General features: G+C 36.8%; 3 protein-coding genes across 7 annotated transcripts in view; all 3 read right to left on the reverse strand.

The window, feature by feature from the left end:
- nf1a (neurofibromin 1a) overlaps positions 1-5,203 on the reverse strand; it is a 51,908-nt gene extending 46,705 nt beyond the window's left edge. For 4 of the 5 annotated variants that reach the window (XM_079481304.1, XM_079481303.1, XM_079481307.1 and 1 more), the window contains exons 1-3: positions 4,901-5,203; positions 690-833; positions 518-601 (exon numbers count right to left, since the gene is read on the reverse strand). In XM_079481304.1, the coding sequence (XP_079337430.1) occupies positions 518-601; positions 690-833; positions 4,901-4,960 (288 nt within the window). In that variant the 5' untranslated portion in view covers positions 4,961-5,203. The remainder of the gene's footprint in view (positions 1-517; positions 602-689; positions 834-4,900) is intronic. The other variant, XM_079481305.1, reaches the window with a different exon arrangement.
- A 2,307-nt stretch (positions 5,204-7,510) lies between these two features.
- Positions 7,511-13,822, reverse strand: LOC306908615 (galectin-9-like). Its single transcript, XM_079481660.1, has 10 exons — positions 13,619-13,822; positions 12,225-12,313; positions 11,247-11,454; positions 11,048-11,167; positions 9,992-10,021; positions 9,851-9,880; positions 9,459-9,488; positions 8,786-8,874; positions 8,532-8,688; positions 7,511-8,396 (listed from the first exon to the last, which is right to left on the reverse strand). The coding sequence occupies exons 1-10, from the start codon at positions 13,652-13,654 to the stop codon at positions 8,250-8,252; spliced, it is 936 nt and encodes a 311-aa protein (XP_079337786.1). The 5' UTR covers positions 13,655-13,822; the 3' UTR covers positions 7,511-8,249.
- A 3,646-nt stretch (positions 13,823-17,468) lies between these two features.
- On the reverse strand, positions 17,469-19,350 carry LOC306908923 (galectin-5-like). Its single transcript, XM_079482211.1, has 5 exons — positions 19,280-19,350; positions 19,102-19,177; positions 18,159-18,247; positions 17,877-18,030; positions 17,469-17,713 (listed from the first exon to the last, which is right to left on the reverse strand). Exons 2-5 carry the CDS (start codon positions 19,117-19,119, stop codon positions 17,564-17,566), a joined length of 411 nt encoding a protein of 136 aa, XP_079338337.1. The 5' UTR covers positions 19,120-19,177; positions 19,280-19,350; the 3' UTR covers positions 17,469-17,563.
- Between the last annotated feature and the right edge of the window lie 245 nt (positions 19,351-19,595).

Consider the following 19,595-nt stretch of genomic DNA (forward strand, 5'->3'; position numbering starts at 1 on the left):
TTACTGCTTTTTTCCTCTTGGTATGTATGTTAGTACATATAATAATTTTTGCATTGACTGAAGTAATAGCACAAGACAGTAAAGTACTGTCTTCCATGAAAGTAAGCAAAAGAAATGTTAATCCAAGGGAAAATCCAGATCATCTCTCAAGACAAGGAAACACCTGCAAATGTAATAAACTGCTGCTAGGACCAGTCCAGAGCGTACTGTCTGCCTAAAGACTTAATTGTTTTCCCAGGACTCTCTGTCTAAGACACAAACCATTTCTAGATAGTTTTGTGCCACTGATATATCAAGATAATCTAAACATAAAGCAAATATTTGGAATAGGATTCGAGCAGTTTTAAAACTGTGAGAGAGATCAGGATGTGGAAAATGCAAAAATCAAATGATTCTAACTATGAAGCAATGGCGATCAGCTATAAAGCTGGAACAATACTCGCTGTGGAACAGGACGTAGGACAGTTGAAAAATGGGATAGGTTGGACAAAGTCCACTTTAGGCTATGACTACTCACCCCCGCCAGACACTTCTCCAGTGTGTCCAGGATAATCAGCTGGGAGAGGTAGAGGTTCTTCTCTGCCGCTTCGCCGAAAATCCGCTGAGAATGAGAAAAGCACAATTACAAATGTTGCATAGTCCTTTTAGATGTAAAAGCACCTCATTAAATGCCAAAGATGTAGACTTACCATGTTGTTCACATTTTTGAGTATGTTGGTCAGACCATTGATGACAAGTGCGAATTTGTACTTGGAGATGTTTATCAAACATTCTTTATTGTGCTCTGTGCTCACTTTGTTGTGGGTGCTCTGTTGTCCTGTCTTTGTAGGTAGCTGTGGGTGAGAGAGAGAAAAACAAAACGGTTGACGTAAAAACGCGGTGCCAAATGTACAGTTCTATACAAAGGATTAAACATTTAAAGTAGACGACAAATGAATCTGGCTAGCGGGTGTGAATGTAGGATCAGCTTTTAAAGCTAAAGTTAACTCTTGGGTGGAGAAAAACTTGTAACACATGCAAAGCAGAGACCGAGAAGTCAGAGGTCAGACGGTCTTCAATTTGACAAGCCCACCCCAGAAGAACATCTAAGCACTAAAGACTACAAACCCACTCATCCCGGGTCTAAACTCTCCAACTTTAGGTGTTAAAACAAAGAGTCCCAAGCTCTCCAGACTTCCGTCCTCTGTCGCACACCTGCGGACCAGCACATCTGCTCTTGCGCTGTGTAGCGCACACAAGCAGTTAATACTTTGCAATGGGAATGGTGAAAAAACACAAGGTCTGGCCATCTTAATGAAGCATGTGTAAAATGAGTGGGTGGAGGTCTCTCTCCCTTTAAGCGTTCCCTGATGAGAAATTGCTCTTTGCTGTTCCAGAATACCACGGTTCCTCTCAAAGGATCTAAGTAGGGATGCACGTTAAATTTACTCACGGTTAATTTACGGTACAGTACTGTCTTACTGTCATGATCATTCACTTACTGTTATTAGCAAAACATTGTTGATGATGTAGGAACAGTATGTAGATGCAGTATTTATGAAAATGATAGTAACAAAAGCATATCGTTTGAATCAGACTGCTGTCTGAATGCTTTCTGTCTGGAGACCTGTTGTTTGGATATAATGTATAATTTGTTTGTTGAATAAAAACATATACCAGAAAAGTTTAAAGGTTAAACAATCTTTATCTAGTGTAAAAGAGGGTTGGTACATGATTTTCAGGGGGAAAAAGAAAACTAACAGTTACCTTGTTTTCTGCAGTGAATGTTTTCATATAAAAGCACTTATTGTCCACTTTTTGCCTTTTGTTTCAGTCTTAGGAAATGTTATATTAATATCTAGATAGTGTATATCGGCTTCCAATGTTAAAGAATCATCGGTTATCGTTACCAGCCAACAATTTACATATCGGTGCATCCATACATTAGCTTATACCAACGTGTATATAGTGTGATCGAACGTAAACAAAGTTGGCAAGCGAGCCCAGGGGAACATGTTCAGTTCGAACTGAACCAAAAACAAATCCACGGGAAAAGAATTGATCTGATTTGGGTTGATGATCAAATAAAGAGCATTAAAAACAGCATGACAATACAATGATGCTTTATAGCGCACGTCACTGCAAATTATCTAGCCTATAAAATAATTCACCCTACAGATGTCATTATTGGTTGCTAGGTTTAAGTGACCTAACAGCTGCATGTCAAAAAGAAACTCTGGGAAGCCCTGAGGTACCTTCCTTCTTTCCGGTGTGTGACTCTAACAGAAAAGCATGTGGCTGGAAATTAAGACCGGAGAGGTCTGATAATCCCAGGACCATCAACAACACACACACCCAACACTACATATCACTACATGCACAGAACACATACACTCACATAGAACAGCCTTGTTGACATCCATTTTAATGCTGGATACCGATGGACAGTAAGCACTTTGTTTCCCAGGAACAGTTTAAAATTCCAGAAAGGTCAGGGGCGGATCGCTTTATTTATGTGCACTCGTATGTGTGTTCTGAAATGTGGACATAAAAATAAGAGATAACAAAAAGCCATATCTGATACATTACACCAAATCTAATTCAAATATTATGATATGAAGGCATTTTGATTGTTTGGGATTATGGTGTAATTAAACTTATATAGGCAACAATTCAAGAGAAATACGAGTTTCTACTCTTCCATCAGTGGTTAAAGGGATAGTTCACCCAAAAATGTATATTAAAGTACTGTCATGAATTACACGCTCACTTTCTCTCCCTCTCTCTAGTTCTTCCAAACCTGTATTTTTTTGTTTGGTTGAACACACGAGAAAGATATTTGGAAAAATGCTTGTAACCAAACAGTTCTTGGACCCCACAAACTGAAACATTACAATGGTAGTCAGAAATGTTTGCTGTCCTACATTCTTCAAAATATCTTCTTTTGTATTCAACAGAACAGAAAATATATGGGTTGGGAGATGTTTAACAACCTGGCATCTGACAATGTCCATCGCAATTCCAGTGTAGGCAATGACATCGTTATAAAGTCAGCCGGGTCTCGCAAACTGGCGTCCTCTTTATATGGCATGAGCTCCAGAGTTGTAAATTCAGGCTATTCTGATCTGTACAGTGTAAGGTTTTATGCCCAGTAGCTTTATTCGTATTTGTATTTATTCGATTTGAAGCACAGAGTAGGGAGTCACGTGACGAAAGTGAATTGTAAAATCACAATGCTGGCTCAACATCGTCATGTCCGGCGATGGCATCGTCTATCAGCCCAATCCTATTACAACCATTCTTACAAATATCTTTCTCTGTATTTACTGTTCATCGGAACAAATACATTTATACAGATTTAAAAGATTATATAGCGATCCATGTAACACTTTATAACCAAACGTCAAAAAAACATTACCAGCCCAATATTTTTAAAACATTGTCTTTAATAAGACCTCTGCGATTTGACAGACTTTTAAATGTAAAGAAATTACAGTAGTATCATTTATGCATTTCTTGGGAATCAAACACTATACTGGCATTGTTCAAAAGATTTTATGATAAATTCAAGAAACAAAACTTGAATTTGTTCACACAAATAACTTTACATCAGTATAATATGACAACAACTGTGTAGTCTATATCACGGTGTAAGGGACTGCTTAATCATTCGGTTCACTGAATCGAACTCCCCGAAAAAACTCCCCGTTTTCAAATATTTGTTTAAATGTCCCATGCTGGAATCTATGTAGAATACAAAGCATCATCAACCTCTCATTCCTGAGTCAGAGCTCTCCCCAGAGAGACAACAGATTCGTTTTCCATGACCGTGCAATGGCATCTGTGAGGTCATTGTTTCAAGGTACTCTGTGCATTCATACAGCTGCTGACAGGGCAATAACCAGCACAGCAAAGTTTCCTTTTACAATTTGACAATATACAAAAGTGACATCACTGATGTTATTGTGGCTAAAGGAGCCATTTCATTGTAATCTCCCCGTTTCTATAGTATTATATCCTTAACTCCGTTGTTACCGTTGGCTGCTACCATTCAGAAATCGAAAACCTATTTTTAAAAAGGTGGCAAAAGCTTGACTTGTCAGCGCATTAAACCAAATTAGTCCCTGTTTTAAAGAGCTTAAAACTGGCTTAACAGCAAATCAGCTTAAACCCCTTTAAAACTTTAATCAAACTGTTAGAAAATCTAGCCACAGCACAGGCTACAAACCACAGTCAAGGATTTGAACTGGATGACAGCACAGGAACAAACACAACAGCTATGACAGAAACAGGTGGGGGAAACAAGCCATTGCTTTAAAAACAGAATACACCCAAACCGTTGAATGCATGCAAACCATTCATTCCTAAACAAAATGCATAACTCCGTGCATGTAACTGGATTTCAGCACATAAGATGAGACGTTTTGAGCAACAGTGTTTTACAAGTTTCCAACCACTTCTACCTCCCTGACCGATGTAAATCTCGGAATGCAAACTATGTTCGATTTAAACATGTTGCATTTTTGCATGCATGCACGGACTGTATATGCCAGTTAGGTTGCTTCAGCTATGCGATCTCATCCCTCTCTGTGTCAACAACACAGAGGGAGTCTGATTCCCTTTGTTTATATTTAGCCACTGCGCGCGACCAACTCATCCGAACATTCATCGATTTAATCGCGAAGCCACAGACCAACATTATACTCATCCGTGGGCCAAAAGCACCACGCCAGGCCTAACCAAGATCATCCTCGTATCGCATTTGACCATCGAAAGCCCAAATCCGCCAACCCTTCCATTTCCAACATAAACAACGCGCGTGCACGTCAAGCACCCACAAATTCGCCGTTTGCATGCTCGCTTTCTCGCCTCGACACATCAAAGCCCACCAGCGACCACCCGAGCTGGGTGTTTTCATTACCTGTTCGTCGAATCTGTTAATGATGGCCTGGACCCACTCCACGGGCTTGTGCGCCGCCATGCTCAGGCAGATGCGCGCGCCGCAATGTCTCCTATCAATCACTTTTGCGATCCCGATATCTGCTCCCGATTCGCCCCCTACGCACCGAATACCTCCAAAACAGCTCCGGAAAAAATGCAGGAGAACCGCGGAGGAGGTGGAGGGAGGAGGGGGGGGTCTGGTTTAGTTTTTCACTTCAAGCTCACTCCACCACGCCGCCATGACACACACACCGGAAGTTTGAATCCTCCTCTCGCTCGCTCCAGTCTGGCTTAGCTTTGGAGCATGCGGAGTAGAGATAGTGAAGAAATGAAGCGTACATGTGTACGGTTCCCTGCTAAAAGATATTATACGTTCTTATGCTTTCAAATGCATTACTGTTGTCCATTGTTGAAATGTAAAAGATATAAGCAAGGCTATATCTTATTTAAATAAAAAAAGAACATCTTATGTATGTATTATTTGATAGTAATACATTTATTTATATAGGTACTTTTTTATTTTATTTAATAATAACCCACGAAATAACATGAACTTGTTGAGTCACCACCTGGTACTCAACAAGGGGGCCCCAGCTGACTTCTAAGGGGGCCTCAAGATAACTAATCATTAACAATTGAGACAAGATGAGTATTGCAATACATAAAAAAGCAAAAAAACAATTAGGTTTTATATATAATATAATTTGGTGATTTTTATATGAATTATATAGTTTTTGTGAGCGGGAGGGGGCCTTGTTGAAAACAATGGGGGACCTTGGAGTCAAAAAGGTGGAACTACTTCAGGGACACCTAACAAAAATAACCCCCAAGAAAAGTTTATATTCTATGCTTTTTTTATTATAATACAGTGTATATAAACGTTTTGACCCTGGAAAAAATCTGACATATCTTTTTGTATGTTTGGCAAAAGATCAGAAGACCAGCATTCCACGAGCCTTCCTCAAGTTCACCCGTCTCTTCAGGCTCGACAGATAAAATGGTAAAGCAATTTAGCTTGCTGCCATTGTGGGAGGAACTTTCCTGATCTGTCTCCATGACCTGACTACAAAATCTGATAAAATGAGTTAAATCAGAGTGGATGTGGAGATGGGAAGGAACGAGATATGCCAGAAGAGTCACCGGTAGCTTAGCGTCCTGAGATGGTTCGTCTGTTGTCTAAATGTAACTGTAAACTTCATCTAATTGAGCTTATATTCTTACATAGTTTACAAACAAATAAGTACTAAAGGGTGTATGATAATATAGCAAATACAGATTTCAACAGGAGAAGGCCCTTGTGATATTTACAAATAGTAAAGAAGGCTAGACCAGTAGACCTTAGTTTTTTAAGGCTTCTGAAAGGCATGTACTGTAGTTCACAAATAAATAAAAGGTTTTGTCCTAATTTATTTATTACTTAAAAACTTATTTTTAAGAGCTTATAGTATGAAAATATATCATGATTACACACGATTCATTGTAATAGTAATGAAGTGTGACCAATAGCGTCTCCTGTCAATTTATAGATTTGACTAATTCTTATTTTTTATTTCTTAACAGGGCTGGGGTACCATAAGGACTTACAGACACGTGCTACATTCATGGAGGTCCTCACAAAGATTATGTGTTTTATGTAAGTATCATTTAAACTCTGCTGTGTTCCGTTGTAATTTGAATTGAGGCTCCTTATATTTTCGTTTGACGAATTGGTTTTCGTTTGATAACATTTTGCTTATGATGGCTAGATGTATCCGAACAAAACGTTTGTTCTAATGGCACATCACTGCTTGTTGTTCTGCATTTATCAATAAATAGCAGCTCAGCCATAAACAAGCATATAGTTTTCAACATAGTGTCCACTACTGTACTCACTACTGTGCTGATGATTTGTTGATGGTGTTAGTTGCGTCTGTCCAGGGCCGGCTCGTGGGGTTGTGGGACCCTAGGCAAAACCATAAATATGGGCCCACTAGTGTAAAAATTGTCATAGCACTGCAGTTTGACAAGTGAAAATAAACACACAAAGATCATTTATATATTTACTGTAGAAGCTGCAATTCCAAAATCAGGCTGCAGATGTCGTTACATAATGTCCTTTCAGTGCAGATGGTGATTACATTGAACTACAACACAATCTTTTTTCAACATTCTGAAAATAAAACAATTTGAAGGCCCTGTAAACTATTGACTTTCTTTTCAGGCCAACATAATATTTGTCCACAAACTTGACTATAAAGCTAATAACTGTGTTTCTAATAATCCTATTTTTTTTAAATAAAGCAAAATGCACTTTTTAAGTATTTGAAGGACTGGTGGCCAAAGTTCAAGGTAATCATGATTAATTTGGTTACTTTTGTGTTTTGTCTGATATTTGGTCAATTAGCATAACTTAAAATCCAAGTGTATATGGAGTGTTTTTAACTAACATTTTGAATAAGGTGGTAAATCATTTACGAAATGTGAAGAATTAACATTCTAATTAATAATTTAAACATGGTATTTAATATCACAGTTACTGTGACACCCCAGTTCTATCTTAGTTTTTTTTTCAAATTAAGCTTTTGAAATGTTAGTTATTAAAATGATGTCTGTGTTAGTTACAGTATTGAAACGTACCTCCCTTAGAGAAAAAAAAACATGAATTATGTGGATAACATGTCATTAAATGTTTTACACATGATCACATGGGTGTTTCGCATTAAACTTTACATAGGACTCATACACAAATGTTCCAAATCTACAAGAAAATGAAAGTATGTCAAAAACATAAATGAGCCTCTTTCCTAAAATGCAAACATTGTCTATCAGTCACATTCAGAGAGAATACAGTTTAGTTTTTCATGATCCTTTGGTTATAATGTCTTTACACATTGAAGGTTATGAGTGGTGAATTACAAATGATTTGATGAAATGTCTCCTTCTTGGTTTAAAGATTTCATATCAAACACATTGTTTTCCTAGCATGCAATAAGAAAACTAGAGCAGCAATTTTTCTAAAATAACTTTTTAATTTTTGATAGATTATATAAAAGTTTATAGTAAAAGGGCACATGAAGCTGAATTCATCTTTACTGTTGTCAGAAGTGAACATTTTGATAAGATAAATGTACATTAAATATGTCCTTACTGTAGGACTAAATTTTCTCGATCATAGACAAAATGACGATTAGCTATAAGGACAACAATGAGGGGAAATGCAACTATATAATATAGTAACATGATGGTATATTACACAAAGTCTATATCATACAGCAGTTAACATTTTTGGGGGATTTTACTTCTTCAGTGAAATATTTTTATGGTGTTTTACAGTATCAGATATTAAATCCTTAGGCCTGCACTAAAGTCAACTGTAGATCCCCAGAAACCTCCAAAATATCGATTTCGTTCAGTGTCGTGAAACGGTGGTTGAAGGTGTGTGCTTGCTGGCCTCCAACAAACACATTGTAATGATGTGGATTGCAAGAGATGGTGACCTGAAACACAGCACACGTCACATACTGTACATCTTAATGATAAAGATCAATGGTATTATCCTACGTGTAATATGACACTCCAAAAACAGTTTAGGCTACTTAAAATAAAGATCATAAAGATTTGTGTTGGTCTACCTGAAAAGGTTGTCCTTTTTTAAATGGCATGCCTCCAAACCGTTCCTCTGGACCCCAGTTCTCCATGTGATGGGAGTTGCGCACAACCACGTCTTGATCAAAACGAGGATTGTAGTGAAATGCAATGCCGCTTATGTGGCGCAGGTTAAACGCTATTCTGAGAGAGAGAGCAATTTTTGTCTCATTAATACACCTATATATGAAAAAATGTAATACTAAAGAGCACTACTCTTCTGTGTCAGATGTTGTCGAACCTGTGAGCATTAGGGTTGATAATCCCTTGAATGAGAATGTTTTTGCCAGGATATAATTCACCGTTGATTACTGTTTTGTATGGGACAGTCTATACAAGTGAAAAAAAACTATTATTATTATACAATATCTATAATACCGTGAAAAATAAGAAAAGGAAAAAAAATCACATTCTGAAAACAAAAAGGGGGAATTGGATTTACAGAGATTTTACAGCTGGGGTCATAACCTCCATTTTAGAAATTATTAAAAAATTATATAGCAAAACAGTGTGCAATAAATTAAAACATTAAGTTAAGAAATACTTATGAAAACACAAACATGTAGAAGCATTTACTAGCGCCTCACTAAAAAGATCTGCTGGCATTGTTCTTTATTATCTGCAAGATGTTAGAACTGAGAAACTGCAAGTGTCATGATTCTGCCTTCTCTTGTCTTGATTTTTCTGGTCTGGGGCAGAATCGTGACAGACCCACGTGTTTTATGTGGAGAGACGTGTTATTGTCAATCAGGACTTAATATGCGTCCTCTCCAGTCTCGTCATTGGCCCCGCACCTCTCGTTTCTAGCATTGCTTTGCAACTTAGTCTGTTAACCCATTCATCCCGTGTTCTATTATAGTCATGTTGATATATGTGAACGTGATGTCATTATCTATGGTGGAAAATGTTCTTACATAGGAGACTGCAGGTGGATATGCAGGAAACTGCGGGGAGATGAAAAAACACGTTTAAACACTTTAAGATAAACTGGCATGTGGAAGTTAAGGATTAAATCAGGAAACTATGTAGTATAATGTGTTAAAGTTATGTCACGAGACATAATCTCAGGGTTAACAAAATCTTATTTTGTGTACAAGTCTGTTCTTGCAACACCAAATACGCAATGACATAAGAATGTATAATTTACTAAATAAATAATGGTTTTTAGTTTGTTCTCATTAACAACAACATGATCTGAATTTAAGGATTTTGGAACTTAATGGTTGTGGAATCTTATACGCAGGAATGTTTGAACTCTAGTGTAGAATACCAAAAAGTTTCAAAGTCAACATTTCAAACGACTTACCCCATATCCAGGAGGTGTGGCAAACTGAGGCTGTAAATAAATAAGATTTATGTGGATTACGTGTGGCTTCAAAGCATACACAGAAATTGCTACAAGTCATCCGTGTCCCTTTGTTTCACAGGTACAGGTGACAGTACTTACCAGAAAACCTGTTTGTAGATGAAAGAAGGGCTGCCAAGAAAAAAATTGATCAGATTACTGAAATGCAGTAAATAATGATTAAAAAAAAACAATTGCCCCACCATGGCACCTAAAATGCATGCAAATATTTCCAACAAAATACCAGTGAAGTATATGGGTAGTTGACAGACTAATATGCTGTTAGTAATATGCTTTGGTGTGTCATGAATAATGAAGATTAACCTCTTATGTCCGGTCAACCACATCTCTCACAACCTTCAAAAAAACTACTTAAAACCCATCTCTTCTGTGAATACTTGACAGACAAATGAAAAAAGTACACTAACCCTCTTCTCTCAACAGGTAGTGGTCTGGCTTTTGTTGAAACTAGTAACTTTGTATTAGCACCTATCGTGCTATTGCTCTTTTATGACATATCGCTTATTGCACCCTGAATTCTTTGTAAGTCGCTCTGGATAAAAGCGTCTGCTAAATGACTAAATGTAAATGTAATGTATGTTATGTTATATAGGTCAGGTGGATAGGAAAGCCCATTCTATCTTGATGGATACTTCCCATAGTCTCTCTTTTCTGAGCTTCTGTTGTTGCCCTCAGGATCGCGATTAAGATTTCCCTCTCCTGTTGTCTTTTAACTTCAATATTTTTGCATCAAAATTTGTAAGTACTGTATTTGTCTATTTTGTGTTCTGGTCTTGTTGTAAAACCAATTGCCCTTAGGGGACATAAAGAAAGAAAGATAGAAAAGAAAGCTGTTTTATGATAATGTAAATATTAATAATATAAACCGATGTAATATTGGTTGTTTTCTAAATGTTTCTACGTCACACCATAGGACACATTGTACCATTTATTTGCCAACTGTCTATAAACTTACGAAAATATATTTCTAAGGCTTTCTAATCTTCATACTTTGTTTTGCTAATGCAATGCAATTTTTTACAGTATCCAAAAATGGCTAAAGTCCAATGTTTAGTCCGTGGCTTATTTTTTCTAATCCTCGAAGCATTTTAATTATGTAATTCATATCTACAGTATATAGTGTATTTATGTCCTTACAGCAGGATTCTGGAAGCCAATGGAGTTCAGCTCCACCATCCCGTTCACTGAGATAGTGTCAACTTGAGAGTATGCAACACGGTGTCTGAAGTCCATGAAGTGTCTCCCATTAGTGCTTATCTGGAGAGAACAAACAAAATCTGTACAAGTGAAGAAATGTCTCTCAAATAATTGATCAACACATTACAAAGTTAATGACCTTGTATGTGGCCTGGGTGACAAGGATCTGGAGGGTAAACTGGTGGCCTGAGGGGAAGGGAATTTCATACTTGCGTTCTTCTGAATCCCAGTTACCTTTCTGAAAGGTGTTGTGCACTACATACCCAGAACCATTTTCATAACGGGGGTTAAAATGGAGAGCAATGTCAGCCTGGGAATGAGAACCACACAGGAGGTTCAAATCGAATCTGCAGAACAGAAATGGAGCTATGAGATATTGAGAAATAGGAAACAGAAAGTTGTAACAAGTATCTGCGCAATCGTATTTTTATGTAAATTACTATGTAATATTATTCAAGCATTATTTCAGATTTAAATAGAGCAGGTAAATATTTATATAATGTTAATAATTGAATCAATAATTATGAAAAAATACATAAATAAATAATTATGACGCATTAAAGAGATATAAAGAAAAATCATCTTCTTTTTGGACGAGAGCACTTTGACGCGTGCGTATTAGGTTTGTATGCCGCATGGGGCTTGCCCCTATTGGACGCCGGCGCTCTGACTCACAACGCGGAAAAGTGCTCTCGTCCAACAAGAAGATGAAGATGAAGAAGAAGTGTCTGTATTTGGTTAGTTTTTTTCCACAACAAGCATTCTCGTCGCTTTAAAAACTGAGCCAAAATGCACGGATGGACCAATTTAACGATGTCTGTGGTACTTTTCTGGACAAAAGCTGACACCATGATGTCTATAAAGAGGCCTGTAAATCTCTCGGATGTCACCTTAATATCTTTATCTGAGCTCTGAAAACGCCAGAAGTTCTCTAAACATGTGGGTGAGTGGAAAATCACACAAACTTCCCCTTTTACAGTTTTTTAACTCGGCACATATTTTACACATTTGTTACACCAAAGAGCTACACATAGAAATATATAACATTTTCCATTCGTTGAATCTCACACTACACAAATTTGTCCTTAAAAGTAGCCAACAAAAGATTGTTACTCACCTTTCAGCATGTGGCAAAACCCGCCCACTTATGATAATACTCTTCCCATCCTGTAAGCCTCCCTGAATCGAACCTTTGAATGGACTTTCCTGTATCGGAGGTGCAAAAAACACCCAAAACATGTAATCATGTGTATGTAAAGACTACCAGGGGTGTTGCTAGACCTAAAGCACTACTGAGGCACAAGCCCCTATTAACAGGCCCTCTATCACTTTTATCTAAAAACCTGCTGTGTTCAAGAAGCGTGCAGTACCAACCTCCCTTGCTCAAACAACTATTCCTACAGTGCAACCATACAGGGGATGGTGAACATTTACATATTTAAAAATATCTTCAACAACTTTATTATTCACATGGTTGCATGCACTGTGTGGAAATAATGAAAGCAGATACATATCTATGCTAATTCAATATTTATTTCATTTCTGAGAGTACAGAACACAGAACAATGTTATTCTAAGCAACAATGCAATTTTCCAGACTTGACAATGGTTTTCCTCAGACATTTTCCTCCAACGTGAGACGGAAGACGTGACTGGGGATGTACAGTAGTGTTTTTATCAAGTCTTACCTCCCTGTAACTCAATATGTGGTGTTTATATGTTAACAGTTTACAAATGTGTGTCACGTTTTTTTTATCTTAGCTGTAGTAGGTTTACAAGTGTTAAGTGATTTTAAAACGTTTTAAAACAGTAAGGCAAATAATTTGGCATGGTTATGGGGGGAAGTAACCAACTTCAAACCTCTAAAAATCATGTAGAAATCCTTTTAACTAAGTTGACAGCTGTGTGGGTGCCACGTTGTACTTCCTGTTTCGTTTTCTGCCAGTATGTCCTCCGAAGCCTAAGGACATCTCGTTTCATTCTAAGCTGAGAAGCCTAAGTATCCTTTAGAGTATGATACCTCTGCAGGACACAAGGACGCAGCCTTACGAAACGAGACACGGCAACAGTGGATTTCTGCGCTAATGTTAAAAAGTTTGTGTTTTCGGACCAGTTAAAATCTGTGTGTCTTTGACAAGCGGAAATTAGGTTCAGTTGCATAGATCCGTTTTTTTGCCGCTATTATCAACATAAATAATTAAACTGAAAAATATGACCCTTATACTGGGTCACGGGTAAAGCCCGTGATTTGAAATATGCCCTCGAGGAAGACATATTTGTTCAACTCAACAATGCACTTCCATTGATACTTCAAGATAGCAAATACATCAGAGATTAACTTTGGTATGCAAATGTTGCATCATTTTATCTTATAACACCCCAAACAAGTCTTAAAAGACAAATAAAGACAGGCTATGCAAGACGACATATGTCAATATAGTAATAATGAAATCATAAGATCCAACTTAAAAGACAAAAAGTACACAAGAAAAAAAATGACAGGATTCTTACCGGGTTGTAAAACGGCTGTTGTTGATAAAATGCCATTCTGACAGTTATTGGGTGGTCCTATAGTATTAAAGACTGATCACAAAGCTTTTAGCTGAGGATGCAATGATGGTATGATGGAAATAAAAGCACCGCCCACTCGTGTGCTTCATTTCCTCTGAAAGCTGTGTCATGATTCTGCCTTCTGTTGTCTTGATTTTCTGGTCTAGGGGCAGAATCATGACAGACCCACTTGTTTTATGTGGAGAGAAACATATTATGGTCAATCAGGACATAATATGCGTTCTCTCCTGTCTCGTCATTTGGCCCCGCACCTCTCGTTCCTAGTATTGCTTTCCTCCTGTGTTACTACCCACACATGCCCATCGTTATCTCCTTTGTTAGTCTCCCTATATAATACCCTCTTGTCTATTGTCTTGTGCTCGTTCGTTGTACATGTTTCCTGCCTTGTACGTAGAGTTCCTTGTTCGTGTTCTGGTCTGCTGTATGTTATCTAGTGAGTTTTGTGATTGTTTATTTATTTTTTTTAGTTTATTAACGGTTATTTTTTCCTCTCTCGACTTTCGTTGGTCAGAATTTTTTTTGCCTGTAAGTACAAAGTCATTGAGTTATGTTGTTATTGAATACTAGTAATGCAATCCTCTGTTAATGAGTTTAAGTTAATTCTAAATATGTAGTTTGATCGCATATGTTACATGCTAGCATCGTAATGGAATTTCCCATAGGAGTTGGCCTTAAGCTAACACATTTATTTCTGAATGCCTTTATCAGACAATATTTCAAGTACGTCTGTATCTGAGTAAAATACTGAGATGTATCTTTGTAGTTTTACAGTGCTTCCTGAGTAAGGTTTTGAAAGGATACACATGCTTCATTCTGTGTCTTGGGGAAACTGTTATCTATCTGCCAAACTAATGTAGCAGGCTAGACCATGCCACACACACACATACAGAAGCAGGGGCAGAATACTGGGGACTAATTGAGGATGTTTAGTATGTACAGATTTTCATTTTGTACTATTTCACATATACTTCAGTTATTTCCAAAGAGAAAATTATTTTAGTATATTTTGTGTTCAGCACAAGAAAGACACCAATACAGGTCTGAACCAGCTATAACTAGGCACACTAGAATCTTCTCAGTTTGAAGCTAAACTCACTGGCATTGTTCTAAACTAAATTCGTTTCAGCCTCGGTCTATTTATTTTTCTTTAAAGCAATGTAAATTATATTTGTCAATGTAACATTCAGATATACAGTTTTTTTATTTGCCTCTACCTTATATTATATTTGACAATGTAACATTTGTAGAAAGCTGAGGACTTATTAGAATTTCATACATTATATTTCATAATTCTTTTTATCGATAATTGTGCTTTACAGAAAACACTAAAGACTGCTGAAGCAACTGAAAAAAGAAAAAGCCTTCTGAAAAATTTGGAAGAAAGAAAAGCCAAAAAGAGAGAAGTCCCTCTTTTTGAAACAGACCCCCCACCTATCAGGGGCATGTTTCTAAATTAGCCACAAAGACATGACACTATAGTTTGCCTTTTGAAGTAGTTTTACTAGTTAAAGAAATCACACATTCATAATCAAAAATAAATTCTCTTTTAAGTCTTTTTCAGTGACTGACTGAAAAAAGAAGAGAATGAGAGAAGAGTGAGAAACAAGTGGGCTACTTATCCCAAAAAAATACAGAAAGGGAAAATAAAATGTTTATTTGTTTATAATTCTGTTATTGATTATCTTCACAGTTCATTTTTATTATAGTTGTTAGCTTTTTAATTATTCCAATCTTTTTGTATGTATCGGTTAGAATATCAACTAATTCATTTAACTTTTAAGGGGCTGCAAAAATGTTTTAATGGTTACTTGTGGTCCTGCAGATTATTCAAAGTAAATTTAGAATTATTTATCGCAACACCCACTGACAGGAAAATTGTGATCAATCAATCAATTAATCTGACCAGCCTGGTAATCTTAAACCAGCCTGACCATCTTAAACCAGCATGTCCAGCTAAGACCAGCCAACCTGACCAGCTAAAACCAGCCTGATAAAAAAAAAACAGCCTGACCATCTTAAACCAGCATGTCCAGCCAACCTGACCAGCTAAAACCAGCCTGATCAAAAAAAACCAGCCTGACCATCTTAAACCAGCATGTCCAGCTAAGACCAGCCAACCTGACCAGCTAAAACCAGCCTGATAAAAAAAACCTGCATGTCCAGCTAAAACCAGCCAACTTGACCAGCTAAAACCAGCCTGACCAACTAAAACCAGACTGGGAAAGTGGCCAAAACCCCTCTAAAATCAGCCTGATAAACCAGCTATGACCAGGCTGGGTGACCAGCTAAAACCAGCCTGACCAGTTTAGACTGTTTTTTTCAGCAGGGAATCTACAGATATTTTTTACAGTGCAGGGCTGTGGTACCATAAAGACTTAGACACGCGCTAGATTCATGGAGGTCCTCACAAAGATTATGTATTTTATTTAAGTATCTTATTTATTCATTTAAACTCCGCTGTGTTCCTTTGTTCCACAGGCTCCGTATATTTGTAATAAACAATTAGCATTTATTTTCGTTTAACAATTATATTTAGCTTACGATGGCTAGATGTATCCGGAAAAAAAACTTTCGTCCTAATTGCACATCACGGCTTGTTGGTCTGCATTTATCAATAAATAGCCAACTAATAAAAAGCTCACATCTAAATAATAATCACTAAAAATGCTTATTAATTTGTATTTTTGTCAGCATTTCTCTCATTGTCATCAGTTGCATGAACATTTCCCTATGGTTGCCTAGTCAGTTGTTTATTTAATGTGGTGTATATGGCAGCTCAGCCATAAACAAGCATAAAGTTTTCAACATACTGTCCACTACTGTATACACTACTGTGCTGATGATTTGTTGATGGTGTTGTGTTGCTTCTTTCCAGGGCCGGCTCGTGGGGTTGTGGGACCCTAGGCAAAACCTTAAATATGGGCCCACTAGTGAAAAAAATTGTCATAGCACTGCAGTTTGACAAGTGAAAATAAAACACACAAGGATGACAATTTATATATTTACGTGTAGAAACTGCAATTCCAAAATCAGGCTGCAGATGTCGTCACATAATGTCCTTTCAGTGCAGATGGTGATTCAATTGCAGTACAACACAATCTTTTTTCAACATTTTAAAAATTAAAAATATTGAGGCCCTGTAAACTATTGACTTTCTTGTCAGGCCAACATTATATTTGTCCACAAACTACTATAAGGCTAATAACTGTGTTTCTTACAATCCTAATATATATTTTTTAAATAAAGCAAAATGCACATTTGAAGTATTTGAAGGACTGTCGCAATATCAGATTTTTGATCTAAAAGGTTTTAAAATACAATTAATTTGGTTTATTTTGTGTTTTGTCTGATATTTGGTCAATGAGTGAAAATCAAAACACAAGTGTATGGAACGTTTTTAACCAACATTTTGAATAAGGTGGTAAATAATTTACGAAATGTGAAGAATTTACATTCTAATTAATGGTTTGAACATGGTATTTAATATCACGGTTATTGTGACGCCCCAGTTCTATCTACATTTTTTTTCTCAAATTAAGCTTATTAAAGTAATCTATATTGTATTATGGTTTTGAGCAGAATTGACATTAAAGGAAAGAGAGACAAAAATACCGAAAGTAATCAGTAAAGTGTTTAAAGAAGTTGTGTCTGACAGCCGTTGTTAAGATAAACCTGTGTTTACTTCTAGAGACAATATTTATTGGATTAGAATTATGCGGTCAACATGCGTTTAACATATGGTTAAATTTCATGAATACCAGCAACACCATCCAAGATGGAGGAGGCAAAGTGATATGAAATGAACAGTTTATTTCACAACCTTAAACTAAGCAAAGGCATAGAAATGAACTGCTAATTTTTTTCTTCTTCTTTTATGTTTTTTTTTTAACATTGCGCAATAGATGTCAACTGCAGATCTCCACGGATGTCAAGAACATCAATTTCATCTAATTGCAAGAAGCGATGCTGAAAACTGCTCACTTGTTCACCATTCACCTGGATATCATAGCCATAGGAAGTACAATTAATGGCTACCTGAAGAAGCACACAAAAATGAAAGATGTTATTAATTTGCATGCCACAAACAAACTAAACCTCGACGTTCATCAAATGTCTTTCCAAGACATCTCAGTATGGCTACTGATTATTTCATCAAGAGTCCAGTCAAATAAAAAACAATGTTACAATCACTCTGTACCTCAAAAGGTTGGCCTTTTTTAAAGGGCATGCCTGCAGGAGAATACTCCGTATTCCACTGTCCAGCCCAAGTGTTGCACACTACCTTATTCTCATCAAAACGAGGGTTGTAGTGAAAGGCAATGCCAAATCTGTGACGAAGGTTGAAATCCATCCTGATAGAGATGAGAGGAGAGAAAATACAATAAATAATCTAATATTTTGAAACAGAAGATATATTTTCTTTTGTGTGTGTTTATTACAAATTTATTTACAAGTTTATTATTTGTGTATGTTTGTTAACCTGTAAGCGTCGGTGTTGACCACTCCTTGAATAATAATGCCTTTGCCAGGTTTCAGTGGACCATTGATCACGGTTTTGTACGGCAACGCCTGATTTGAGGTTCATAATTGAAGATAAAACATTTTAGGTTGTGATACCAAGCCAAATATAAACACACTGTAGATCCTAAACATTAATGCAGTATTCAGAGCTCAGAGAAACGATAAACCTGAAAAGTACAACCCTGCAGATTTAAAAACCAAGTCAAGTCAATCAAAAGGTGGCGACGAACCCAAAACTCCATCGGAGAAAAAAAAGACCTCAGAGGGAAACCAGGCCTAACCAGGGGATTCCAGTTCACCTCTGGCAAAAACTGCAGCCTCTGCACAAGCTCGACAGTGCATGCACAACAAGGCATACAAAACATTTTTAGATTTAAGATTATCATTAATAATCTAATAGCAGCTGAAATTTTGCACAGTCTATGTACTGTGATGTGCTCTAAATCCAGACTGGAAATCTTCATTGCTGTCATTCCTTTGGAGGAAGGAAAATAATTGAGTTGAGACTACTTTTTCCAGAACTTTAGATATGAAAGGTAGATTCGATGTAGGTCTGTAGATACCTAGTTCTAGGCTTGTGCTGGTTTTCTTCTATTAGAGATATGTAGAAATTACAGCTTTCCTGTTTTTTCAAATACTATCCTTCCATGCTGTACGAAACACCTTTAATTTTTCGTGCCACTTTATTTAGAGCCTGAACGGTGTTGGAGGGAAGATCATGTTTTGATCTTCTTTAAGTGCTGATGAGCAACTGTGTCTAGCGTTTCCGAGAAGGTGGAGTTATAAAAACATTAAAGAAATGTATAAAAAGACAGATTCATGATAAAGGTGTCTTTTCTTAAGAAATAGTATACAACAACAACCTAAAACGCAAGTTTTAGGCTGATGAAAAAGTCACTTACCAGCTTTTGACTTGCCATTCTGCCAAACTGTACTTTTCTGCAGTCTTACAATATAAGTGCGTCTGTCAAGTGTGACCTGTAAAAATGCACGAAAGCAAGCAACTTAAATACAGAGATGGTTGAATTAGTAACCAATATTCAGGAAAGGACAAATTTGAGGAGATAAGGAATACAGCACCTGAAAATACAAAGGAACCCTTTCTCACTGATTGATAGTGTCCTGTAGATACAATATGTACAAACTTACAAAGCATGAGTTAACTATTGGCTACTTGTGTGTTGTTTTATCACAGATGTGTAATTTTATATTGATGCCATTAAAGAAGATTTACTATTATACCATTCCAGGGAACTTACAGCACAAAACATTAAACCCAATACTTCCTTGCAAGGAAGTAATTATTCATTTATAAAATAAAAAAAAATAATAATAATAATTTGTAACTTACTATCAGTTGTGGGCTTATTCTGGCAGTTCTTATGTTTCTTCAGTC

This window comes from Barbatula barbatula (assembly GCF_947034865.1).
Source record: "Barbatula barbatula genome assembly, chromosome: 19".
NCBI classification, from domain to species: Eukaryota; Metazoa; Chordata; class Actinopteri; order Cypriniformes; family Nemacheilidae; genus Barbatula; species Barbatula barbatula.